This window comes from Leptosomus discolor, chromosome 4 (genome assembly GCF_034619465.1).
Source record: "Leptosomus discolor isolate bLepDis1 chromosome 4, bLepDis1.hap2, whole genome shotgun sequence".
NCBI lineage: Eukaryota > Metazoa > Chordata > Aves > Leptosomiformes > Leptosomidae > Leptosomus > Leptosomus discolor.
The window spans coordinates 14,437,366-14,463,439 of NC_141394.1; the positions used below are offsets into that span (position 1 = coordinate 14,437,366).

General features: G+C 53.3%; 2 protein-coding genes across 3 annotated transcripts; both read left to right on the forward strand.

The window, feature by feature from the left end:
• Positions 1-9,141: 9,141 nt before the first annotated feature.
• On the forward strand, positions 9,142-12,787 carry IBSP (integrin binding sialoprotein). Of its 2 annotated transcripts, none has more exons than XM_086464534.1 (6): positions 9,142-9,213; positions 9,294-9,344; positions 9,470-9,541; positions 9,730-9,786; positions 11,797-11,895; positions 12,212-12,787. In XM_086464534.1, exons 1-6 carry the CDS (start codon positions 9,160-9,162, stop codon positions 12,785-12,787), a joined length of 909 nt encoding a protein of 302 aa, XP_086320660.1. In that variant the 5' UTR covers positions 9,142-9,159. The 2 variants fall into 2 exon arrangements, with proteins under 2 accessions (XP_086320660.1, XP_009957726.1); XM_009959424.2 differs by having other exon boundaries at positions 9,160-9,213; positions 11,794-11,895.
• Positions 12,788-15,898: 3,111 nt separating this feature from the next.
• MEPE (matrix extracellular phosphoglycoprotein) lies at positions 15,899-20,541 on the forward strand. Its single transcript, XM_086464414.1, has 4 exons — positions 15,899-15,958; positions 17,542-17,595; positions 18,353-18,445; positions 18,550-20,541. Exons 1-4 carry the CDS (start codon positions 15,899-15,901, stop codon positions 20,539-20,541), a joined length of 2,199 nt encoding a protein of 732 aa, XP_086320540.1.
• The last annotated feature ends 5,533 nt before the right edge of the window (positions 20,542-26,074 follow it).

Sequence of the window (26,074 nt, forward strand, 5' to 3'; positions counted from 1 at the left end):
CTTCACAGTAAATACTTTGGCTGTGACTTGCCCCTTATATTTTGGACCCCTTGCATTAGTGTGAGGAGTTGGGGATACTGTGATGGTGATGATGCCTGTCAGGGTTGTGGGTGTCAAAATGCTGGTGTGCAGCCCCATCGCTGGGGTGAAAGAGAGCAAGCACGGATTTGGCTGCAGCCCAGAGGTGCAAAAAGGGCTGGGTGACAGCTGTCGCTTTGATTTAAAATTGCAGTAATGATGTGTTTGCTGGCTCCTCTACACAGCGACGCAGGGAAGGATGCTGCTGTGAACTCTCCTGTGTCCAGCAAGCGGTGCTGCTGCTCAGGCAGTGCGGACAGTTCGGGTGCTGGTATGCCCAGGGCCATCAGAAGTGGTGTTTGCTTAGGGACAGCTGGTGGGGATGGGGAGGAGAGGTTTTTTTCGGGTCCCTCCAGGAAAGTGAGCGGTGCCCTGCAACTCTGCGGTGAGCCCAGCCCGTGAGCAGGATGGCCGAAATGTCACACAGATACTATCAAGGGTTGAGGCTGGGCTGGATGCTAAATGAATGACAGATGCTCTCTGTTAATACCACTCTCCCTTCCCAGAAGGGGAAGACAAAAAGAATAAGGGAGAGAGACTTATGGGTTGGAAAAATACCTAAAACAATTTTGATGAAACAATAACAACAAAAAGAAAATATAATAATATTAAGAAAATAATGAAATACCTACAAATATATACAAAACCAATCTCAAACTCCCCCAGTGATGATCACATCACTACTGAAGCTGCATGGCAGGCACTGGGAAAGTCCCAGACTGGACTCAGCAGCAGACGGGAACTGGATTCAGGAACTGGATTTGGGAATGCACAGATTGGGATTGAAGGCAGAAGAACGGACAGAGTTCTCCTCAGACACTGGTCGTAGAAGAAGAGGGCTTGACCCTCGTGGTCCCTCAGCTTTATACTGAGTGTGATGTATATAGGATTGAATAGTCAGCTGGTCAGTTTTGGGTCACCTGTCTGGTTTGCTTCTCCCCGCAGGTGCGATCTTTTTCCTTACTTATGAACCTTTTACTTGCCACACTTCAACATGGCACACAAGATTTAGCAGTGACCTTGGTTTCTATAGCAGCAAGTATAAGCAGGAGCCTTTCTACGTACCATTCCTTAGTAGCAACTACAAACGTCAAGCACTATCACTGCTAGAAGCAGACACTGTCTGAAAAAAATATGGTATTAACTTCAGAAAGTGCAGCCACTTAGAAGAAACTTAGCTGAAAATTAAGATCACTGGATGGAGAATTGGTTCTGTTCTAGCTCAAACCAGGACAGGTGGGATGAAATGGCATCTGTGAAACCGCTTCTCGCAGTTTATGCATGACCCTCTGTCCATCCTCATCCTTGGGTGAGCGGTGCTGGGGTGAGCAGCAGCGTGGCACATCTGGGGAGGGGGCCGCCTGCCTTCACCCAGCTGCAAAGGAGGTGGTGAGTGCTGGTCCTCTTCTTGTTTCATACACGGAAAGAATTAACTGGGTTGATTTGGCTCTAGTTTGAGCGGGTGGGTTATGCGCCTTGCAAGCAGGGCATGCAGCACCTCGCTGGGCCCTGTGCTGGAGGGGTAGCCAGCTGCGCTCCCCCTGCATACGGCTCCCCTTTGTGGGCCTTCCCAGGGACGTGCTGCAGTTGAATGCACGTCCCCACCAGCAAAGCCTAAAATTTGCCTCCTGCTGGCTGGCTGCTCCCCAAAGGCTGGGGAGCCAGTGCCAGAGCTGGCTGCTGCCTGCTGGTATGGCTTCCCACGGGACCATCCCTTCTGGGCATCATAGGTGGGGCAGAGAGGCAAACTCAGCCCTTCACTGGGGAGACCTCCTGCCTGGCCACGGGAAGGGAGCCTCTCGTGTTGGCCCCATGCAGGGGCATGCCCAGCACCTGGCAACATAGGCAGGTTTTGGGGGACACTAATGTCACTGGGCTGTCCACATCAAATGCTGTTCATCTATGTGTGAGTGGGACCACCCTGCTTGCCATCCAGAGGGGCTTGATGGTGGGCAGCGCTTCACAGGGTGAGAGGTTTTGGATGGCCAGAAATACTGTGGCCAAAAGATGCTCGCTTTGAGGGTTTTCAGGCATTTTCAGCAGTATCCCGTGTGCTTGGTTTTTGCAGCATGTGCCTGTGTGTGGTAAGCATTCAGGGGGAATGCTCCTGCTCTCTGCTGTTGGGCAGGCAGGAAGAGTAGCTGGGTAGGTCAGCCATGGGCTCTGCCACCGCTGGAGGTGTTCCTGCGCCCTGTTTTGGGCTGATTGTGCGATGAAGTTGTAAGGGTTACCTTGCCCGATGGGTTAGGCAAGGATAAAAAAATGCCCACGTCAATGTATGCATTTTTCTTATCCACCTGCATGGCATTTTTTGTGTGTTGGGGGTGGCCTTTAGAGCTGAACACAGTGATTTACCCAGGAGCCAGCACTAGGGTTTAAAGCAGATATTTTTGGCTGCATTTGGGTTTGTGAAAACATGAGTCTGCATCATCTTAAAAGAAAGGTTTCTTGTTTGTTTTTTTGTCCTTTCCAAGAAGAAAAAAATCTATTTTTAATAAGTAGCTGGTGTGGCTGAAGTGGTGGGAGGCAGCAGTGCTGAGCCCGGCTGCAGCAGCTGGACTTGGGGCGGCCACAGCAGACAAGTTGCATTTATTCAACCCTTTTATTTTCCTGGCTTAGGTGGGGGAAACAGAGAGACCCTCATGACCTGCAGAGCACCACTCCATCCAGCAGCAGCTTTTTTGGGAGTGCAGCCAAGCACCCAGGGCTTTCCATGGTGTTGCCGAAAGCCACAGCCAGCTGCAGGGCTTCTCCTTGGCCCCTGATTGTCTTCAGCAAAATAGGAATATCTGTGGAAGAAACAGTCTGATGGGCTTGTCTCTTCTATGCCCCTGTGATGGATTTCTGTGACAGGAACCACTCCTCGCTGAGCATGGAGTGAGGCTGAGAGAGTTTGATTGTGTTTCTCTACCCTTTTCAATGGGAAGAAAAAACCTCTGACGGAATAACCACTGCCGTCAATCTGAACAAAAGAAATGTCTTGGCTGTGGGAAAACAGTCTCTGACATCAGTGAAACCCCAAAACACTACAAACCTTTTAAATGCTCTGAGGAAATTTTTCCTCCAGCTCCCTTTGCTGCCATGCAGTTCAATGGTAAGTAACTTCCCCCCTGCCTGGCTCAGATGTGTCCTGGGAGTTTTGTAATCCCCCCAGCACTCCCCCAACAAGTCGGGCACCACGGGATGGCACGTAAAGTGCAAGTGTTAGCATCCACCTATGCTGCACCCCCTGAACTCACTATGGGGACCCTAAAGCTGCAGAGTGAGCAAGTGGCTTACAGTTCAGGTTTTTCTGTTTTCACACTCTGAAATACAAAGCTGCAAAGAGCTGGTGTTCTGTTTTGGTAGGAGGCATCAGGTTTCTGAAAACAGGAGCTGAACTTGCAGCTGGGGAGTGGAGGCAGCACCTGCCCTCTCCTGTCCCAGACCTGATGCTGTTTCACCTGCAGAGCAAAAAGTAGGTTCATACAGGATGAGAACCTTCAAAGCCTTCTTTTTCAGAAATAACGAGTGACTGAGTGTTAAGGTATTTATTGCAACAGACATGTACTTATCTGTGTGTATATGGATACATATACAAGTGTTGTGCAACTCACGTATGTACACAATAACAAATAAACAGTGCAAGCACAGCAGTTCCCTGCTGACACACGCAGTGTGGTCTGCCTCTGCTGCAAACAGCAATTTTTAAGCTCAAACGCAGAGTTTTTTGCAGGTTCAAGCAGGGTGTGCAGTGGTGGGGAGGTAGGCAGCCATCGCCAGCACAGTGCAGGGAGCAGCACGCCTCCACGCCATCCAGGTGTCTGACTGTCCAGGGACACTGATTTGACTTTGGCAGAGAGTTCAGTTCCTGAGCTGGGTGTGCAAGGTTGTCAGTGGGTACCTCTGGAATGAACCCAGGCTCTCTGCCTGCTCTCGTCCCAAAAATTTGGCCTGTTTTCAGGTTTATTTGGGTTTTTTCTTCCTGTTTCTGTTGCGTGACTGCATTTGGGGGCTCTCACACATGGACGGAGGCAGCAGACTGCTGGTGGGACCAATCCCGGCAACTCGTCCTGGCTGGTATGCAGTTTCTTCCTCCTGAAAGAAACAGAACAAGCAAAAAAACCCAGGAAATATGATACACAGCTGTTGCTCAAACACATGAGGACCTGGATGGTGGTGGGTGCTGGGATTTGTGATAACGCTGTGCCCTTGCCTCAGTGATTTGCTGGATTTCTGTTCGCCAGAGCTCAGGCTGCCTCAAAGTGCTTGCATTACTCGTGGCCCACGTTTTGCTGGGTGTGTAAATAGAATCAATTTCCTTGACCCGTTTTCCTGCCTCAGAGAAAAAGGAAAACCATATGAAATGTTTAGTTGTAGAGGGCCAATATATAAAGGTTGTGTACTGATAACTGAGGTTGATACGTCGTGCATTTTATGTGTTCTCCCCTCTCACTTTTATTCTAAAATCAACTTGCTTGCAAAAAAATAGCAAGCTGCACGCCCAGCTGATGTTGGTTTGCATTTGGGTTTGAGCAGTGGGAGGAAAAGGGGATGAGAGAGGGATACCTTATTGTTATGCTGTCGCTGGTGCACCGTCTCCTTGCTCATCACTTTGCTCCCCAGTTTGTGGCCGTGGCACACATGCTGCTGTCCCTGACAGCACATGGGGAGAGGTAGAAGCCAGGGCAAGCTGGCTCCGGTGTCCCCCACGCACATTTCGGAGGTGCCCTGGCCTCTGTGCTGCATGGCAGGGGTGCCCCTTTCACTGGCTGCAGCAGCAGCACCTCAGCTTCTCCCCACCATGCTCAAAGTGTCCTTCTGGGTTTGTTTTCCTTACTTATTTTTGGCCCTGAGGTTTCTTTCCAGAATAGCTCCAGGGCGTAGAAATAGGATGGTGCAGCCCCAACCACAGCCTCAGTCCCGCAGTGGACCCGGGCAGGACAGGAGCATGCTGCTCTGCTCATTTACCGCCCTGCAAAAATAATAATTAGATTTGGACATAGGAGCCATGTCAGCCTGTGCCAGACAGGGACGCTTTGACCATGAGGTCTCCATGGGCTTGGGCAATCACATCAAAACCATACACATGCCCGTGCCAGGCCATGCTGGGTGCAAGCCCACCCCATTGCAGCACAAAGCTGGTGCCAGTGGCTGGTGCAAACCCCACCAGCGCTGGGTCACGGGACTGACAGTGGGGCTTGGGCGCAGCAGCAGCTGCCTGGCGGGTTTTGTCATCCTCTGCGAGGGCAGCAATGCACCCATGCAGGGCCCGGGTAGCGGGCTGCCTGACTAACCCCCCACTCTCTCACCAAAGCATGTAATCAGCAACACAGCACTGTACTTGTACATGTTAAAAACCTGATGGGTGTGCAGAAGGGAAACCATTGCATTTGCACAGGTGGGCTGCAGAATGCATGCCTGCCTCCTTGTCTCAATGTGCTCCTGAAAAATGGGGGTTTGCTGCTGTCACCTGTTGGCACATCCTCCAGAGACAGGTGAGCTGTCCCATGTTTTGTTTCCAGTTGTTTATCTACAAAGGCAAGATTATTTTCATGAAGCTATCAGATCCTGTGATCACTTTTAGTAACAGATACCAACCGCTGCGTTTGGGCAAATGAGTGACCTCTCCAAGCCCTGCTGCCTTGGAGAGCTGGAGTTCTTGCAAAAGCATTAAGAGACCAATGCTCCAACCCTGAGGTGTGATGCTTTTTTAATTATTTTTTTAAATAATTAGTATTATTTTAAATGGAAACATTCCTGATGCATTTGGCCAACTTCCCTGTTGGTCTTCCTGCATGGTGCTGTGAGGTTGCTGCTGCTGGTGGCCTGCCCCAGGCAGCACCCGCTCCTTGGGCCAGGAGCTAAACATAGGTGCTGGCCATGCAAGGCACTTTGGCACATGTTAATTATCCTGTTGCTTTTTAGGGATCTTGGGTGAAATATGCGTTTTTATAGTCAGTTTTCTTTTTTTAAGCAGCCTGGAGCAGCAGCCCTTTAATTACATTAAAAATTGCCTCCCACCAGCCCTCTCTGTTCCCCAGCCCTGATGAAATTTAAGCCTGAAGCTGGGCACGTGCTCACCGCTTTCCTGAGCAGGGCATCCCGTGACAGTGCAGGGCAGTGGGAAGCAGGGCTGTTTCTGTCCTGTGCCCCCCGCATCACCCCCCAGTAGGGCAGCCACTCCAGCTGCCCCAGCCCCATGGGGCTGGGGGGCGCACCGGGTCCCTCACGATGCTAGTGTCCCTCTTTAGCGGAGGCTGCTCTGTTGGCATGGGAAGACTGCGTGGCTGCTTTTTTTTCTTTTCTTTTCTTTTCATGTGTGGGTATTCCTGGCCCTAGACAGCCAGCTCCAGGCCTCCCTTGTAATTATCGCTCCTTACAGTGACACAAGAGGCTTTGAAGACCATGGGGCAGGCGCAGCTGAACCCTGCAGCCCTGGGGTTTGCACCGTGGGCACGTGGCCCAGTTTGCTGCCAGGGCTGCTGGACCTTTGGGGGGCTGCAAGGTACTTCTCCCTTCCCAAAAGCATGTGATGTGCATGGCACTTCGTCAGCAGTTAGCAACTCCCCATGATGCACCTGTTGATGTGGTGATGAGCAAGAAGACAAAATAATAACAACCAAAAAAGCTTTGCCTTTCTGGTTCTAACCTGGGAATTTGGTTAACTGGAAATCTTTTGCCTCCCAATCAAATTCAGACTCAAACTGGGCTCCCCTGGTTTTAAAGCAGAAACACGAGCATTCAGGTCTTCGACTGCAGAGCGCATTTTACTGCCCTAAATAACCATAGTTTTATCACCAGCTACTCTGCCCGTCATCAACCTGCTTGAAAGCATGCATTTTCCAGCCCTGCAGTGCCCTCTCTGAGGGTTGTAGGGCTGAAGCTGCCAGGTGGGATTTGCAATTCTCCTTGCCACTGTGGGAAACAAAGCTGCATTCAGCAAGGAGTCATTTCCCTGAGCTGCTGAAGCCCGGGCGCGTGCAGGAGTACCAAGGGGACTTCACTGATGAGTGCAAGAAAAATCTGGGAGTGAGTAGAGGTGCACTGGAGAGCTGGGCAAATCCCAGCAGGAAACAATAAATATAGGGAAAGGAGAAAGGATGTCCCTGCAGATGTGGGTGCAGGGGGGCAGTCCACCGTCAGGCATAGGGCAGGAGGAGCGGGCTCTGACCACTGGCCCTATACTGCCACCAAGGCTCCCGCTGAGTTTTGGGTGGCCGTGAGGGTGGCGGGTTTGCAAGGTTTTTTTGCCCCAGGCATTTATACTGCTTTGCTGGGGACATGTACAGATTTCAGCTAGGGAATACCTGGTTTTGGAGAGCAGGGGGCCAGCTTGGCCCCTGCATGGGTCTATGTGGTTTGGGGGGTATGAGAAACAAAGATGACATGCATTTTGTAGCATCACTGTGGCGGAAATGGCTTTCAAAGGGGGACTGCTAACACCTGTGTCTGAGTCCCCTTTTCTTTCCCTGCCCTTCCCCAAGACCTGTTTCACCTCTGTAGGCAGCCTGGAGAGGGACTTGTTTGGATTTAGCCTTTTTTGTCTAACGACTATGTCCAAGTGACTGTAGAGCCAGATCTGTGAGGTTGGTCTTTTTTGTTTTCTTGAAAAAACAGTGACAGAATTTCCCAAAATGGGAGGCAGACACCCCCTGAGAACAGATTTCCCAATATTTATTTTAATTTAAAGCCAGAGTGTTATTATACCCTCTGGCCTCCCGGCCGTTCCTCTGAGGCCAGACCCTCAATTAAGCGGTGCAGTGCAAACCTCCCCGGGTTTGGCAGCGGTGTGGGGCACTATGTTTGTGCACCAAATCTGCCGGCGTTGAAGTTTGGGGGTTTTCTGGCACATGCTGGCGGGCTGGCGTCACTCCGGGCAGGGCGGCGACTGGCTTCGGGTGGGGGGGGGGGGGCAAAAATAGACCTTATATCCCAGCAGGGCAGCAGCAGGAGGAAATCTGTGCCGGCTGACTCCGTGGGTAGCCATCGGTTCTGTGGCAGGGTAAGCTTGCTGCTGCTTTTCCCAGCCAGGTTGTGCATTGCCATCTACTTTTTGTGGGGAGGTGGGGGGCTCAGCTTGCTGGCGGGGCTGGATGCTGCTTTTAGCCCTTTCCTGGGTCTGTGGCTCCATGAAGTACTCTGGTGGAGGGAATGAGCATCCAGAGCCTGACTGCATGGCCAGGGAAGCTACCTTGTGGCCAGTAGTTTTCTAGCCTGGGGAAACTTCAAGTGCAGATAAATATAATAACAACTCCTCCCCAAACCTCAGCACAGCTGATGGTGGGTTTAGGCAGAGGAAGGGTAGGAAAAAATAAGGTTAGTGGGCCTGACTGAACCCGGGGGTATGCTGGGAGCATCCCTCCCTGGCCGGAGGCTTGGGACCTGCAGAAGGGTCGTGCGTGCTTCTTGCTGGGGCCGGGATGGAGGAGGGCAGGCCAGATTTGGGTGCCTAGGAGGTGCAGCTTGGACCTGCCCAGAGCCAAGCCTTCCCCCTGGATATGCCTTACGGGTGGATCCTTGCATTCGTGCCTTCCCACTGCTGTTTGAGTCAATGGCAGGCTGTAGAAGCGGATTATATTCATTTATTTGTTTGCTTATTTATTTTTCCTCAATGAGGTTAAGCTCTCTGTGGTGTAGCTCCCAGGGGCGTTGCTCCCTGGGCAGAGCCTGAGCTGGTTGCAGGGCTGTGGGAGGGCAGCTGCAGTGGGCAGCACTGCCACAGGCTGCTCCTGTCGCACCTCCGGCAGGGGCTGGTTTTCCCCACATGCTCGCAGGTGATGGGGACCAGGAGAGAGTAGTCCTGCTCAGAGAAAGCAATGCGTCTACTACCAGGTGAAACTTCCCTTTCTGGTATTTTGTGGCTTCTTGCAAAAACAAAATGTATTCATGGAAATTGAGGCAGATCTGTCAAAACAATAGAAGAACTTGGGTCTCCAGAGGGGTTGGGTGACCCTATCAAGAGATGACTGGGGGTCAGCCTTTCTTCTCCCTGCTCACCTATGTGCACAAAAACACCTGTATGGTTTGAGGTAGTGACAGTGCTTTCTTACCTGAAAAGCAAGACCTCGCCGATTTTTGTTGTTCCTAGAGAAAACAGCCATGAGGACTGCCCTGGTCTTGGCCTGCCTGGTGGGGATGGCGTGTGCCTTCTCGGTGAGTGCCTGGCAATGGGGGGACACCCTGGCCTCGCTGGGACTGGTGTGGGGCACATGCCAACCCAGCCTCTTTCCCAGGTCAAGAGCTGGCTGCGGCGAGCCAAGTCGGACGACTCAGAAGAAAACGCGGTAGGGCCTCCCCCCACCCTGCATGCCCAGCCCCACACAGTGCTAGCCTTGAGGACGAGGACATTTCAGCCACTCCTGTACCCAAGCCCCCAGACTGATGGGATTTATCCTTCTTCTCCTGGTAGGTGTTCAAGAACAGGCACCGGTATTACCTGTACAGATACGTCTATGTGCATCCCCCGCAGCGATGGTACCAGGTGGGTGCTTCAGAGGGGTTGCTGATGCTTCGTCACCCACCAGATGCAGAGATATCAGCCCAAATGAGACGAGGGCACGGTCTGCGCCCCGTCTGCCACTGGCCTGCAGGGCTGGGCTGAGACTGTCATGCTTGTGACACCAATGGAGACCTGCCAGCCCAGTTGCAGCTTGGTTTTGCCTCTCTTAGGGCAGTGACTCATCGGAGGAAGAGGGAGATGGCTCGGAGGAGGAGAAGGAAGGCGGGGTGAGTACGGCAACCAGCAGCCTGCACAACAAATACGGGAATTTGGTAACTTTCTTTGGTTTTGTAGTCTCTGCTCATCAGCATTTGTGGCCGCTGACCGCCCACTGCCTTGCACTCTGGATGCAACTGGATTTTCTACTCTGGGCTTTATTTTATTATTTTTTTTTTGTATAGTTTTTCCTTTTTCTTCCTTTTTCTTTTTAAAGAGGATGGGCTGGAGATGCACCAAATAACCCTGAGACAAACTTTCTGGGTTTCCATTTTCAGTGTCTCAGAAAGGAGCAGAACTGGCAAAAGGACAGAAGCAGGGAGGCTCACCCACAAGGCAAAAGGCACTGTTAGGGACCACTCTTACCTTCCCCTTTCAGGGGGTGTTGCCCCCATAGTGCTGATAAAATTGCTGTGGAAAATACAGTTATGCTCCACATGCGTGCGTGTGGTGGGACACAAACTGATGCTATATTTGGAAATGCATGTTTGTACCAGCCCAGCTAGTAACACTTCTCCTGTCTGCTGGGTCAATATGAGCTCGGGCAATGCTGCATTTGGGAGAGTCACCCAGGTCCAAAATTAAACATCAGGGATTACAAAGGTCTCTTGTGCCTCACCAGGCTGCAAATGCTCAAAAATAATCCAGTGGTCTCAGGCACACAGGTGCTTTGAGACAGGGATCCAGCATGCTTGGAAACCTATGTGTCACATCTTTCTCTTTTTTTTTTTTTTTTTTTTTTTTAAATTGAATGATTTGAATGCTAATTTCAGAGGTCTTTTTAACAGGAGAGTAAGCCCGGATGTCTGCTCTTAAAACCCCTTTTGGAGGCCTGCCTGGGGCTGTGGTGCAGCATAGGGTGGCCCCTGACCCCATGTGTTTCTGCAATTTGCCCCTTACTGCCTGTTGCTCTCCCCTACACTTTGATCACTAGAGATAACTTTGAGTAGTGGGATGAGACAGCCAAAGGGGGAATTTCCTTCCAGAGGAAGAAATTAAGTGATATGCAGGAATGCAGCTGCTGTTCAGGGCTGCTGTTTGGGCCGCCCCTCTCTTTTCAAGGGCACCAGAGCAGTGGCCGTTCCCAGGCAGGGGTGCTGGCAACAGTTAGTCAGTAAGAAAAATCATGATGAAAGGCCTCAAGGTCAGTTACAGGTATGTAAAGAGCACTGTTATATCGGCTGCTAGATAGGGCCATCGCTCCCATCAGCACAGGGGCTGCACCGTGCAATTTGGTGGCTCCTCCAGTGGAGAAGAAAACAGCCTGGGTTTTCTCTGGCATCAGATACACCCATATTCTAAGTGTCCGAGTTGGCCCAAAACGCCAAGGTAAGCATCCTTGGTCTTGGCGTGCGAGCAGCAGCGATGGCCCAGGGCAGGGACGGCAGTGACCCTGCGTCTCCCCACCATGGCTGGGTTCATTTGCTGGTGGCGAGGTGCTCCTTTTCCCCGGGCTGGGGACAGGGTGAGCTGCCCCACCAGTACCTCAGTGGTTGCTCCCGGCTCTGCTTGCATTTGGGTTATTCATTGCCCTTTTTTAGCAGCACAGACTGCTGTGCACCCCGCTGAGAGACCTGATCTGCTGAGTGGTCTCTGGGCTGAGCGGTGCTGGTGGCTTATTGCTGGTGGGGTTCGGGCTCACATATGGCTTTGAGCCATCATCCTCTCGCCAGCTATCTATGCCTGGTGTGTAGTGTGTCCACATGTAGTGTGCCTGTGGCTTTCTTTGTTGGAAACTGGGAGAGGTAACTTCAAAAGCAAATCTTCAGATGCTTTGTAAAGCAAAATACACAGTCAGAATGGGAACACCCGACTCCAGCCACCACCACTTAATTGCACAGCACGGGCTCCCTGGCTGCAGTTTCTCAATTTCAGCCTGGGATGAGACCCGTGGGAAAGCAGGAAACTCAGAGCAGTGCCCAAACACCATGCAGGGATGCTGTGTGCCCCTCCTCACTGCTGGGAGGGCTCCGTTCCTGCTGCTGACCACCTGCCCTGTCCTCTCCCTGTCCCTGCAGGAGCCATTCCATGCTGGCACCGAGGCAGCTGGCCACCCTGCCGGAGCAGCCCCAAAGGACACCCAGTGTGGGCTGGGAGGAGATGTCGTATCCCCCCAGCAGGTGTGGTTTGGGGGACTGGAGGGGAGCACCCACTGTGTTCACTGGATGTTTACTTGCACCCAGGGGGTGCCCTGCACCCCGTTTCTGCTTGGAGGTCTGCTGCACAAGATGCCCATGGCTGGGCCAAGCTCTGGGAATTAACCTGGTAGGAGGGTTGGAAGGGGCACCCCAAAAAGGCAACCTTGCCATGCAAGATGCAGGGGGGGGTGGATGATCAGGATGACCAGCTGTGCCCATGCCTGTCCCATGCCATGTGGCACCAAAAGCTGCAACCTCCCAACACCCAACTAATGCTGTGCTATTTCGCCCCCATCAGGACAAGGGCTGCCAAGGGCCTCTGAAGGGGGGCAGGAACAGTGCTGCTGGCAAGGGGGGTGACTCCGAAAACGAAGACAGTGATGAGAATGAGGAGGAGGAGGAAGAGGTAGCTGAGAACGAGAATGGCATCAATGGCACAAGCACCAACACCACCAAGGGGGCAGACGGACCTCATGGCAATGGCACCTCAGTGGCTGAGGAGGGCACTGGCATGGCCAAGGAGGAGGAGGAAGAGGAGGAGGATGAAGAAGAGGAAGAGGAGGAGGAGGAGGAGGAAGAGGAGGAAACTGAAGCTACCACCATCGCCAGCACCACCAGTGAAGAGGGCCTGTCCCAGGCAACCACTGTGGGAGATGGGGAACCCACGGACACTACCACAGCTGGGGACCAGTGGGAGTATGAGGTGACAGCTGGGGGCCATGGCCAGGGGCACGAGGGCACCACTGATGGCAGCTACGGGGAGCAGGACGAGTACACCCGTGGGGACAGCTACAGGGCCTACGAGGATGAGTACGGCTACTACAAGGGGCACGGCTATGATGTGTACGGCCAGGATTACTACTACAGCCAGTGAGCGGGCTGGAGAGTGGCCTCAGTGCTGCCCACCGCCTGCCCCATCCCGCTCAGGAATGTGCATCCAAAGGCTCACTACAGTGGGGACACCAGGCAGCTTGTGGTGGACACCGGCTCTGTCCCAGGTTATTTTTTGTATCCTGCAAAGTGAAACAAAATAAAGCAACCGAACTGAGCTCGTTGGTGATGAAGGCTTTGCTGCTGAATTTGCTGGCGTCAGTGGGGCAGCACAGTGCTTGGTGGGCTGAAGGGCTACAGGAGCTCAGGGTTAAATCTCTTTATTCCAGCTCAGATGCACACAAAAGAAGGGAGGAACAGAAAGGGTAACTGAGAAAGCCTTTCTACAGTGCCCTCCAAAGAATGGAAGGGTATTGTTAGGGTTACTGCTGTGGGATTACTGCTATGTCTGATATAGAGTTGATGTGAATTTGCAAGGTGTGGGCGACAATAACTTTACCATGTCTTCCACTCCTCGGTAGCATGCCTGCTGTGGCCTGATCACACACCAGGCAATATTAATAAAGATAAAGACAGTGATTTATCTTTCTGTGCATCACTAGCTGTAGATGCACACCGCTGTAATGAGAGCTTTGCATCCCTGCACCAGGCACGTGTGGCCAGGCACCTCAGACGTGTTTCAGACACTTGCACTGCAGCTCAAAATAGTCCATGTCTCTCCCTGCCACACAGCCTCGTCCTCAGGGTAAGGTAGGGCTGTCGCAGTGACAGCAGTGCGTCCATTTGCCTCCTGCATCAGGGATGGGGATGCCCAGCTTGCAGGATCCCTGCCCAGAGTCACCTCCCCACAAAAGCGTGGCCATAGCCAACTGGGGATCAGCACCAGGCATGAGGAAGAACCAAATCCCGCTGGGTTCCAGGCAGGTGCCCCCATTTAGGAAAGCTGATGGCCTCACGCATGGGTTACGGCAGGTACTGCACTGCCCTCGCTCTCCTGGAAAGGAAACCTGTGAGCAGCTCCCAGTAGAGGTCCAACTGTAAAACGAGTTTCTATTCTCACAGCAGCAAGGTGCTGGCCACTGTATAAAACCTCCTCTGTGTGCCAAAGCCAGGCTGCAGCTGCCAGGGTGGCAGGGGCTGCTGCCTGCAGGGTGGGCACCCCTGGGCCTAAATCCCTATGGTGGCACTGGGAGCACACGCACATGGCAGGCAGGGGGACACAAGAGGCCAATTGTCCACATCCCCTGGGGGTGCCCAAAGACGTCAGGGAACCAGCACAGACAAAGGCCCTTGGTGCTGCCAGGGACCGGGCCCTACCCCCATGGGGTGCCCAGCCCGGTCCCATGTGCGTCACCCAGCCAAATCTCTGCCTCCCAGAGCCAAGGCGCACCGGCTGGCTGCCCCAGTACCTGCAGGGCTGCATCTGACCATGGCTCCCTGGCTGGGGGGAAAGGGCAAGTTTCCTCCTGGCTCCAAGGTTTGTCCCTGACTGAGGATGGATGCTGATGGTTTAAGCATTTCTGGCTTCAATGTGGTGTTCGTGCCTGCTCCCAGGGTTTGGGTTGAGGCAGAGTGGCGAGTGGGATGGGAGCTGTTGTCACCATCAGCACAGTGAGTGGCTGAGCCAAGCTGGCCGCAGCAGGGGGAACCTGCCTGGGCATATGCGTAGGTGACCAGCAATCCCACCAAAGCTAGAGGGGGGCAGGAGGAGAGTACATATGCTGTGCATGTCCTTGTAGCACCTTCCCACAGCAAAGAAGGTGGGCTCGAAGTGACCTGTGCAAGCAATACATGAAAAATATTTTTTTTTTCTTTTTTATGACTCTTCTACTTTGCACTTGCACTTGGCTTTTCTCAGGGAGTTTGAGGTTAAAACTCAAAAAGCAAATGTTGGAGGCTACAGCATGGCGGGGGCTCTCAGCTTGGCTAGCACTGTCCTGTGGTGCCGGTTGTGGCCATGATCAGGCTGGGCTCAGTGTATCAACCTTCCCTTTCTGCAGCCCTGATGGCTTTCCCATGTCGGTCACGGTGAGCATACTATTATGACCCGTTGCACCCCCCTCTTATCAATAACTGGGCTGGATATATGCCATGCTACAATCTGCACTAATCATCGAGCAATTTCACCTTCAGAACAGATATTTATAAACGGTTCTTTCTGTTTATCCAGCCAGGTGGAACATTTGATAGCTGTCTTCCACCACAAACACATTTTTAGCTGTAAATTACTCCCCCTGGTTATCTGCGGGTGCTGCCAGCTCTGACAAATGTCCCTAGGCAGGAGCTGATTGGCTCCATGTGCTCAGGGCCAACTTTAAATTTCAGCAAAGTGGGCACAGTCTCCACGGTCTGCCGCTGGGACCTGCCTCTGACGGTGAAAGGTAATCTTTTTACCTAGTTTGCCTGCCTTGTCTCTCCCCAGCCCTTCAGTTCTGCCCTCCCTGAGCAGAGCACCTCCTGCTTTCACTCTGGGCAAGTCACGGTGGGGACAGGGAGACGGCCCGAGCCTCGGCTATGTGCATCTCTGTGTCGCAGCCTCTTGAGCCTATGTTGCTTTGTACTGCTGATCCTTGTGCATGAGTTTCCTTCTGATGTTTTCTGTAGCAATGCTTGCATGGCTGAAAATAGTCTCTGGGCTGGACCTGTGAGCCCAAGCCAGGGTGGATGTGTGAATGAGAATTGCGAGCCAACAGAGCTATTGTCTCCTGCCATTTATCAATGCTGTTGAAAACAGCATGAGAGTTTCTTAATTCAGACTTACGACTATATGACTTCGCCTGCAGCAGTTTTGGTGGTCATTTATTACAAATACCCATCCAAGCTGCTTTGACAGAATGAGTTAAGAAGCTTTAAGACCTGGTGTCAGAGCACCCACTGAGTGCTGCTGGCCATGCATGCGTCTTCACGACGCCACCACACGCATAAGGCAAGAGCATTGCCTTTGCTGCAAGGAGTGCAGCAAGGCAGAGTGAATGCCGTGAGCCACTGCAAAGGCTGGGGAAAGCTGGGGTTGCTGGATAACTCCGCTGCCATGGGGGCTTCGGGACAGCAGGAGATTTTGGGCTGCTGCTGACCAGGACTGTTGGAGAGCACAAGTCCCAGGAAGACAAACTCCAGGTGATGCTTTGCTTTGTGCCCCCAGGAGCTGCCCAAGATGCAAACAGCCCTCTTGTGCCTGTGCCTGTGCCTGCTCAGCACAGCCCTCTCGACACCTGTAAGTATGGCTCTCCCCGGCTTCCCATTGTGCCACCGAAAGCATGAGGTGTATCACCCAGTGCACCCTGGCACGCCTTCAGCAGCAGGGAAATAGAAGTTGTACTTGCATATAGCACCTCTGGGGCTTGGGAGGGGGTTTGAGGTGCTGGTGCAAAGGTGAATCCAGCAGAAAAAATATGTATTAGCACTGAGGTGTCTGAGCATGTGCCCTTAACAGTTAGGGCACTGTGCAAGGGCCAGTTTGGGTCACTGTAACTCTTCCGCTAGATTTCTGTGGATTTGAGATCTGCCCTGAGCTTTTGGCCTGGGAACAGCCTGAGCGGAGCCACAGGAAGGGAGGCGTGGGGAGGATGCCTGCCTTACCCATGTGGGTAACAGGGGTCGGAGGGGTGCCTGCAATTATATTGCAGCACTCCTAGTGTGAAATTCAGACAGATACAACTGAAACAATGGGCAAACTAAGATAAATATAATAGCAGCCATTTTTGTCCTGCATAACTCTTGCCCAACATACTAAATACACAGATAGAGTGACAATCTGCTCCTAGCAAAGGCTTGCTTTTCCAGCAGGTTAAGGAGGACGGAAACCACATCTTCCCTGAGGGTTAGGCCTCAGCTGTCCTTCAGCTCCCAGGGCAAGCTTGCACAACTGGGTCTGTTCTAGGGCAGCACAGGGAAGGCGATAAATCAGCACAGATGTGCTTTTCAGATAGAGGCACAGAAGACAGATGATTAATATTCTGCTGTGTAACTGGGGCTGTAATCCAGCCTTTGACATTGTTCACAAACAGTGGAATAACCCGGGAATATTTAATACTCTGGGGCATGTTTCTGCCCCTTTCAGCTGGGCTTGGGGCACTTCAGTAGCTCATTTTGCTGAGACTGGAGCGTGGTCCCCTCCATGGGTCCATCTCCATGTCTGGCACATAGGGAATGCCTCAAAATGTCTTGGTGGAGCTCATAGGATGCTCCCACCTCCAGATCCCTCATCCCGAGGGATGCACTGGCCAGTACATCCCAAAAGATGCCAGGATAATCAGGGGAAGCTGGAAGCATGCAAGCATGTACAGAAACCTGGCTGTGAGGGCACAGGCATTGCTGCTCAGTTGCCCAGTAAACATTTAGATTCACCACCAGTTAACCAGCTCCAGGCTCCCATCGCAGTCAGATCCCAACTGTAAGTTGGAGCATTGTGTTGTGAGTAGTGGTGCCATGTATTAAAACTGCTCTGCAATAAAAATACTCTGCAGCAGAATCCAGTAAAAGGATATTTGCGGACCAACAATATCCTGTTAAAAGCAGTGTGCAATACAAGCATGCTGTAGCAGAATTTGCAATACTTTTCAGCTGCTGGAAATGGGGTTTTGACCTTTCCTACTATTGCTGGCTTTAAGCCAGCACCCCAGGTAGTGCCTGGGAATTTATTCACTTATCAACACAGTTTTCCCGCCCTTCCCTGAACACCACGGCTTGCCCATCATGCTGGGCAGGGCAGGCAGGCAGCAGCAGGTGTTGGCAGCGACCTGGATGCCAGGACAGCGTTTGACACCTTGGCTCTTGCTTGTGTTTTGCTGCCTGCAGGTGCCACCGCCTCTGCCTGGGAGAGCTGCCGGGAACTGTGTGGGACAGCACCGGGTATGTCCCTCCCTGCCCCATCCAGGGCCTGTTGGGTTCTCTGCACCTGAGGCACAGGGAGAAAAAGCTGCTTTTGGAGGGCAGCCCCAGTGAGCTGCAGAAAAGGAGACCTGTGGTCCCTCGCATCCGAGCAGCCCTCACAAAGAGCAGGGGAGGGGAAAGGTGCAATGTGCTCAGGCGAGGAAAGGGCTTCTTCCCACCAGCTGTTTCTCTGCCACTGCCCAGCCCCAGAGCAAAAATGCTCGGTGTACCTACAGGTGAGGTTGTAAAAGTCCCAGGCCCAGTTGCTATGGGTTTTTTTTCAAAGTATATCAGTGTAAAATGCATCAGGAGCAAAATTCAGATGAGTAGCGTGGAAGAAAATGCCTGGTTTTGCGTATTGGAAGCCAGCTGCTGTCATTCCAGCACTTTGTTTGCTGTTGGTCCCATCACTCATGTCTGATGGGACCATCAACCAGGCTGTTTGTCCAGCCATAAGCTACCTTGCAAAAGAACCCAAAAAATCCACAGCTCCTGAAAGCAAGCAAAAGCAGAAAATGAGCCCAAGGGGAAACCAAACCCCGGAGCCTGGGAGGAGAGCACACGCATCCTGCCCAGTCCCTGCCATGGTGGCCATGATGTGGCGGGAGCTACCACCTGCCCTGGGGCCCCAGTGGGTGCTGGTGGGACCCTGCTGCGGTGGCAAATACAGCAAGGGAAGCTCCTGCCATCTCATTTAATAAGAAAATATGGGTTTGGGTTATTTCTTCCCCACCAGATACTGCTGAAAGGCTGCAATACCAAGCATGGCTTCTATGTATTCAAATATGTCTACTCGTTTTCAACGCGGAGGAATCAGACACAGATAAAGGTGAGGAGGCAGCCAGGTGGCATAGCAGTACCCCGGCTTGGCTGCAGCACCCCACGCAGCTGGCAGGGGCTGGCCCTGACCTCTCCTTTATGTGTACTGCACAGAAAGAAGAGGCTGACAGCCAGAGCACCGTCCCTGGCCGCCGGCTGGGTGAGGGCAATGCCAGGTGGGGGCCAGCGGAGGACAGGCCAGCCCCAGAGCAAGGTGACAATGACAGCACTGATGCAATGGAGAACAGGACCAGCCTCAAGCCAGAAAACCACAGCGCACCAGGCATTGGCGGGGATGCTCACAGTCCTCACCCAGGCACCAGCACACGGGCACGCGCTGGTGTCAGCACTGCAGGTCCCACCCCAGCCAGCTCAGAGGGCAGCGGTGACGTGGATTTGGTGGTTGAAGTTGATGGTGGTGTTTCGATTCTCCCCCAGGGCAGACGCCCTGGTAAGGCCATGGCAGGGAACAGGTCTGGTGTCAGCAGTGAGGACAGGGACGATGATGCCCCTCGCAGGGTTCTAACAGAGGAGGCCATGACAGACGGGAGGGAGAGGGCGCCTGCCACCAGAGGAGCTGAGGATGAGGGCAGTGGTGAGGCCACTGTCCCTGGCGAAGGGCAGGAGGGCATCATGCAGGGCATAGGGACGGGAAGCACCACTCTCGCCTCTGTGGCCGAGAAGATGGAGGATGTCCAAGTGGATGCTGAAGGTGTGGATGAGTACGCTTATATCCCGGACTCAGGCAGCGTCACCGTCACCCATGGGAAGGTGGGCAGCACAGCAAGGGCCACCAGCTTCACCCAGATCTCTCCAGACAAGGATGACGAGGTCAACATCTTCATTGGGAGGGCAAACATCCACGTGGGGGAGCAAGAAACCACCCAGGCCAGTGTCACTGTTGGCAGTGGGGACGATAGCATCCGCACTGCAGGAACCAGCAGCCCATTGCCCAGGCTGGGAGTCACTGTGGCACACAATGGCGATGACAGCAAGGCTGCTCACAAGCAGCCTGAAGGACTGGCCACCACAGCCACTCCAAGCAATGGGGACAGCATCACCAGCAGCCCCAGGGATAGACATCCCACAGGAGATGATGAGGATGGTGCCACTACCATTGGTGATGGAGAAGGACCGGTGGCTCCCAGCCCCTGGAGGGCCGCTGGTGGTGATATTACTGTCCCCACAGGGGCTGGCATCCATGGAAACAGTGATGATGAGGTGAGAGGTGAGGGGCAGATGTTCGAGGGGAGGCCAGGCCACCTGGCTGTCACCACCCCCCGCCAGGGGGGTGACGAAGAGGCTGCTGCTTCTGTCCCAGTGGAGGGGGCCAGCATCCACCTGGGTGCCACCATGGCCTCCCCAGGGGTGAGCAAGGGGGACTGCACCACCACCCTGGGGATGGCCAGCAGCCATAACTCAGGCGAGAGTGCTGTGGCAGGGAAAGGGGGGAGCGGGAAAGTGAGGCCAGCCACTCTCCAGCCCCGCAGGGAGGGACAGCCTGGGGAGGAGGTGAGGACCCAGCCAGGGGGAGCAGGGCTGGACAAGACACCCAGGACAGACAAAGTGCCTTCCCCACACAGGAAAGCTGGCAGCCGGGCATCGAGTGGGGCCCAGACAAGGGCTGGCAGCCATGGCAGAGCTGCTGGGGGCAGGCCACATGCCACCAAAGTGGGTGGCAGCACTCCTCCACTGGCAGGGCAAGTCGGGGGCAGCATGGTAACGGGCAAAGGCCAGGAGCCATGGCAAGGTGGCAAGGCTGGGGCGGCAGTGGTGGGGGCTGGAGGTGGCCGCCTCCCCGGGCACCATGGCAGGAGGCCAGGGGCCGGGGTGTCCGGGGTGTTTGCAGCACTGGGCCGCAGCAGGCAGGTGGACCAGGTGAAGCGTGCCAACGAGCTCCACGTCCGTGAACGGGCCTTTTATGCCCTTGGCGGGACAGGGGGTGGCCCCCGTGGCCCCTACACCAGCCTCAGGAGTTCCGACAGCAGCCAGTCCTCTGAGGGGGAGCAGGGCAGCCACAGCGACAGCCGGCAGACGGGACTGCAGCCGTCAGGGTGGGGAGCCTCAGGTCACCCCCACAGCCGCTGGAGCCAGGGAGCCTTCTGAAGGCCTGCCAGTATCCACCCCGGAGGGCTCCAGTGGTGGATTTGGGGGGGGTCCACATGTCATCCCCCCCAGCATCCCTGCTGCAGGCACTGCTCTTGCCTGGGTGAGGGACACCCTGCACATTCCTGGGGGCTGCGTGGTGCTTCGCAGCCCAGGAGCCAAAAATCACTGGTTCATGCGATCCTGCTGTTAATTTGAGGGGGGCTGCGTCCAGCACTGCGACAGTGATGCATGGGTTTGCTGTGCTAGAGAGCCATGTAACAGCAATCATGCTACACAGCATAGGGTAGCATTGTTCATGCACTGACGCAAAGTGAGTAAATAAACAGTGAGAAAAAGCCGCTGTCCTTGCAGTTTCACTTCCAGCCTAGTGGAGAAATAAAGGCATTTCTGTACCTAAAGCTCTGCTGACTTTGATGTTTGCAGCGGGACTTCAGGCTTTGCCGCGAGCAGCATGCTGTGGAGGGGCTGGTCCCCAGGCACGGAGGGATTTCTGTCCTCAGCACATCCCTGGCCCAGCCATCACCTCTGGGGCTGCAATCTGGCCAACTGGCCCTGCACATCCCTTGCTTGGGGTACCAAACCCCACCAGCTCCTGCCCAGAGCCACCCACCTCCCCAGGCAGTTTGTCCTTACTGGGGAGCCCCACAGAGCATCACCCCCATTAGCTCATCCCTCCCACAGCAAGAAATCCCCATCATGCCCTCCAGCACACTGCTGGGGCACTTGCCGGCCCCATGCCCTTCCAACAGCACCGTAATGCCCTGGCCTTGCTGCCGCCATTCCCACCACCGGCCCCCACACGCAAACCAGGCTGGGCTTCGACGTGCTGGAGCCATGCTGCCCAGAGTTAATCACTGGTTATACAATTGCAGGTTGCTTTTTCTGTCCGAGAAGCTGCTAAAATGGGCATGCTCAGCAGCACACTGGAGCAAAAGGCACAGTGGGAACAGCATCGGAGAGGGGAGAGGTGCCACCCTAGACGCGCATGGGAGGGGACTCCCCACCGGCTCTGTGCCCATGTGGGAAGAGAGGGCAGGAGCAGCTACGATGTCAGCGGTGTACCCACAGAGCGCCTGCTCCCCTGACATCTGCGCAGCCGCAGGCAGGGAAGGGGCAGGTCCCATTTCAGGCCATAGACTTGGTTCTTAGGGATTGTGCATGGGTGATTGATGCTGGGATAATACTGCTTATCTCACTCGTGTTTTGAGCAGCACCAGCTGCCAGCACTCTGCCTTGCTAGAACTTGTGCTCTCCAGCAGAAAGGATCAAAAATGTACATACCCACTATGCCCCACACCAGGTCACCAGGCCCCGGTGCTTCCAGGGGAATCATGCCGGGCAGCCTTGGTGCCAATGATGCAGAGACATGGAGGTTTAAGCAGCCTGGGGCAGGGGTTTGCCTGCAGCTTCCCAGGTGTGGGCCAGCATCCACAAGACCCACAAAGGGTCAGGGACCTCCTGTGCCAGCCCACCCGGCTCAGAGCAAAAGGGGCTTCAGGGCTGCTGGTAGCCTGGGCTGGGCAGCTTGCCCCCAGAATTGCCATGACATGTCACGCTCCAAGTCTGACGGACCACAGCGATGGTTCAGGGAGCTTGGGCTTGGCATATGCAGTTGCCTGGCAAATGAAGAGGGTGGGTTTTGGGGTCTTGCCGCTGGCAGGGCTGGGAATGGCATGTTTGCAGCCCATGGGGACCCCGGTGTGGTGCCCAGCCATCTCCATTCCCAGTCCTGACTGCATCCTTGACCATGCCATTAAGCAACATCCATAAACAAGGCGTGGGCACCATCTAGTGGAATAAAAAGGCTTTTGCTGGGAACATTTTGTGCCTGTTGAATGATGCTCAGCTCTGCCTGGTGCCTGGATGGGCACTGCTGCCCTCTTGCCCCTCTGCTTCCTTGAGCTCCTGGGGAACCCTGCCTGAACAGAGAGGCCAGGTATAAAACTGGCTAGTTCAGGTATAAATGGCATATATTCATAAAACAGCACTACCTCCTTGCACAGCTGCTGTTAAAGCACTAGAATTTTTGTGTGGTGACGCTGGCTCTACATCCTGGGGCATGTGGCATTTTGTGATGCTCACCCTGAGCCCCCTTCTCACCACCACAGATATGTCTGCTCTGCTCTTCCAAAACTCACTTGCCAAATACCACAAGCAGCCACTGAATGGACAAAGTACAAGATTCACGAGCAAAGGGTTTTCCTGGAGTATTGGAGCAAAGTGGGGAGCAGGTTTTTCCCTGCAGTGAAGTCTGGGCTAATGAGTGATGGCAGGGTAGGAGCCGATGCGGTGGTTCGCTGCCACCCCTTGTGCCGCAACACCCACAGCAAGTTTATACACCGGGCTAGAGGTGGCCAACAGGTCTGGGAGGTGTTCTTCTGTGGCCCTTTGGCTCTGCTGAGCTGTGTCTTTTTGGGGAAACCTTTAATTTAGACCTTTAATATACATGCATTTACTTCCTCTTCATATGTGCTATTTTGGGGATTTTTTTTTTTTTTTACTGAAGGGCAGCAGTGATTTATCAACAGGTGTTTCTTCACGTGGGGGACAGCAGAGGGCATTGCTGAAGTGCTTTAGGGTCTCTCATCCCATCCTATAAGTGAACCCAAGAGAAGAGTCAATATGTTACACTAAAGTACTTTCTGGGGGTATGGAAGCAGGAGGAAATTGTCCCTAAAAATCCCAGCTTCCCTTACAAATGCTAATTGTGGGGATGTGGCCAGGAGAGTATGGATGGTTGTTTATTCAGGTAAATGTCATGCTGCTATTGTGGGTTATCACTGCTTTCTAGAGCCTAAAAGCCCTCCCATGTGAAGTGCAGAGGGATTTCTGCAGCAGCTGTGGCAGTGGAAACCTGCTGGATTTTGTGAAAGTGGATTTCTGTTAACATTGCTTTTGCACGCAGGCCAGCGCATGCAGCAGTACTGGAAAAAGCAGGCACTGGATGAAAGGGGCATCAGCTCCCCCCGTGAATCAAGCTAGCCACATGAGGGGAGGATGAGCCGTGACCCCTAACTGGGAATTGCCACAGCAGGCCAGCTGGGCAAGGCTCAGGTCACGGCCTTTCCCCAAAGCACACATAGCTGCTAAGGTTTTCCAGTGATGTGTCTTGGAGCAGTATCCTCACTAAGGAAAGCTGCTGAACCCAGCCTTTGGGTATTCAGCCCCTTGAACAAGCCTCCTTATCTCTTCCAGGAGGGCAGCAGCTGGCTGCAAGCTCCTCCTCGCCCTAGGCACCGGTACCAGTGCCTTTGCAAACCCACCCCCAGGCCAGCCCGGGGAACTGCGGGTGCCAAGGCCATTGAAACGGGATGGGAGCAGCATCTCACGCTCCCGGCTGTAGGGCTGGCAGCACTGCAGGTACCAACACCAGCAGTGGGGTGTGAGCGGGGCTGCGTCTCCCTGGGTTTGCTGGGCAGAGAGGAAGCAAGGGTGGGCCAGCCTGCCCTGCCCTGCTTTTCCTGAGCTCTCCTGCATAGGGCAGGCTTTTACCTGGGCAGGTCAGAGACTGGGAACATGGCTGACTCCCCAGCGCCTTCGCTGTAAAGAAGGGAGGAGGGAATGACAAAAAACCCACTAAACTATTGCTACAAGTCTTAAAACCAGTTCTCTTTGTAATTACTATTTGTGGCTTTATGCCTTGTGGCTGCATCAGGACTTACATGATGAAACGAGCTGCTCTGCCACATGTGTGTTTAGAATGCTGCAGCCGTACCTCGTGTGGCCGTGGGCTTATGGGCATCTCACAGACATCCTCTCCAAACTGGGCACACTGGGTGAATTATCACCTCTTCTCACCATCATGATCTGTAACATAGCCTCAGTCACCTCCCAATGCTTTGCTAATCTTTCGGTGATGATGCTCTGACCTAGGTAATTAGGAACCTGTTGCCCTGGAGCTGTAGGTCTAGAGGACTTTAAGCCCTCGGACAAATAGCTCAAATGAATGTCAGTGGGGTTTTGGAAATGGGGTTATTAACATCCACCCTGTTTCAGCTCTGAGAGGATACAGAGGCATTTTTACAAAGTGAAGGGCTTTCATCTTCCTTGCGTTGTGACTTGTATAGCCCTGCTGGAGTGAGAATCAAACCACCTCTTCTCTTGGGGAAAAAAGAGCTTTTTCCCTAATAAGGTGGGTGTGGAGAGCAGAAAAATTCAGGCTGTAAAAAGCTGTAAAAAGCAGAGGCTTCAGTATGCAGCTCCAGGTACCGATACCAAGTTCCTCAGCCTTTAGGAGAAATTCCTCTTTTTGGGGCATTTTTGCCACCACTTTCCTCCCCTTGCTAGTGCTCACAATCCTTGGACCGGTCCTGTTCAAAACTTGTAAATGGTCTCATAGATTTCAGGGGCACTGACCCAGCTCAGTGCAGTGCTGCAGCCTGTGGACTGTGGTGTGCAGGGCGGCTGTGTGAAGCTGCAGAGACCCTGGAAAGGTGTTTTTTTTCTGCACTGACAATTGAGGTCCCCTGGATGGGATGATAGGTGTGCTCTCTGGGAGGAAAGCCACAGAGCAGGTGCAGAAAATCCACGGTTGTCTTGGATATCTCAGAGCCCACAGCAGAGGTGGACAAGCCCTCCCATGCAGACCTGTGTTTCACCTCTTGGCAGATGAGCTGGAGGAGGCTGCTGTCCACAGGTTCTGCACGCACGTCCACTTTACACCTCCCTCCCACCAAAAATGTGATTCGAGGACAATTTCTGGGCATGAAAAGTACATGTTGAAGAAAACCTGGAGAGATGGCAGTCCTACTTGTCTTGCTTTGTAAGTAAACATTGGGGGTGTGCAACGCGACAGCATGTACACTTGCCTCCAGCTGGGTTGTTTCTCTATAGCGTGTTGTTTTGGTCTGTGTTCTGGATCAGAAATCTGTAGGTTTGTTTTTGTACCAGCGACTCAACCGCTAAACTGCTTAACCATCTCCACAGTCAGCGCCTTGGAAAAGCCAAATGTGAGCAACTCAGACTGTATGAAAACATGAGCTGCAGACTGGCCTGAAAGCCAAAAGAAAGCTGTAATTTACTGGAAAGGAAGGTCCTCTTTAAATTTACAGAAAAGAGCATATATAGAAATCTAATAAAAGCATGTAATGATTGTCTGGCAGGGACCAGGGGATGCTGCTGCAGGAAGCGATGATGTGGATCAGACATCAAATGTTAAACACAATTTGTTTTGGTCAGGTCATGATCCCACATCCTTGCTGAGGAGCATCTCTTCCTATTACTAAAACTGTTGGATGCAGTTAGAAAAGCAAAAACTCAGCTAAAATTGAAATTGGCCAGAGATGTCAAAAACTACAAGAAGGAGTTCTTCAGGTATGTAAATAACAAGCAGAAACAGAAGGAAAATACTGTCCTGCTGTTAAACAGGAGGGGTGAATTAGTCACCAACAACACTGAAAAGGCAGAGGTTCTCAGCACTTTCTTCACCTCTGTCTTTACCAGCAATGATGGGCCCCAGACCTTGGGAACAAAATTCCAGGTCAATGCAAACACAGACCCACCATCAGTGAAGGAAGAGTTGGAATGTGAA

Coding starts and splice junctions, on each gene's coding strand:
- IBSP (XM_009959424.2), top strand. CDS start 9,160: ATGAGGACTGCCCTGGTCTTGGCCTGCCTGGTGGGGATGGCGTGTGCC. Junction 9,787..11,793: donor AGGAGGAGAAGGAAGGCGGG/GTGAGTACGGCA, acceptor CTGTCCCTGCAG/GAGCCATTCCATGCTGGCAC. Junction 11,896..12,211: donor ATGTCGTATCCCCCCAGCAG/GTGTGGTTTGGG, acceptor CGCCCCCATCAG/GACAAGGGCTGCCAAGGGCC.
- MEPE (XM_086464414.1), top strand. CDS start 15,899: ATGCAAACAGCCCTCTTGTGCCTGTGCCTGTGCCTGCTCAGCACAGCC. Junction 15,959..17,541: donor GCACAGCCCTCTCGACACCT/GTAAGTATGGCT, acceptor TGCTGCCTGCAG/GTGCCACCGCCTCTGCCTGG. Junction 17,596..18,352: donor ACTGTGTGGGACAGCACCGG/GTATGTCCCTCC, acceptor CTTCCCCACCAG/ATACTGCTGAAAGGCTGCAA.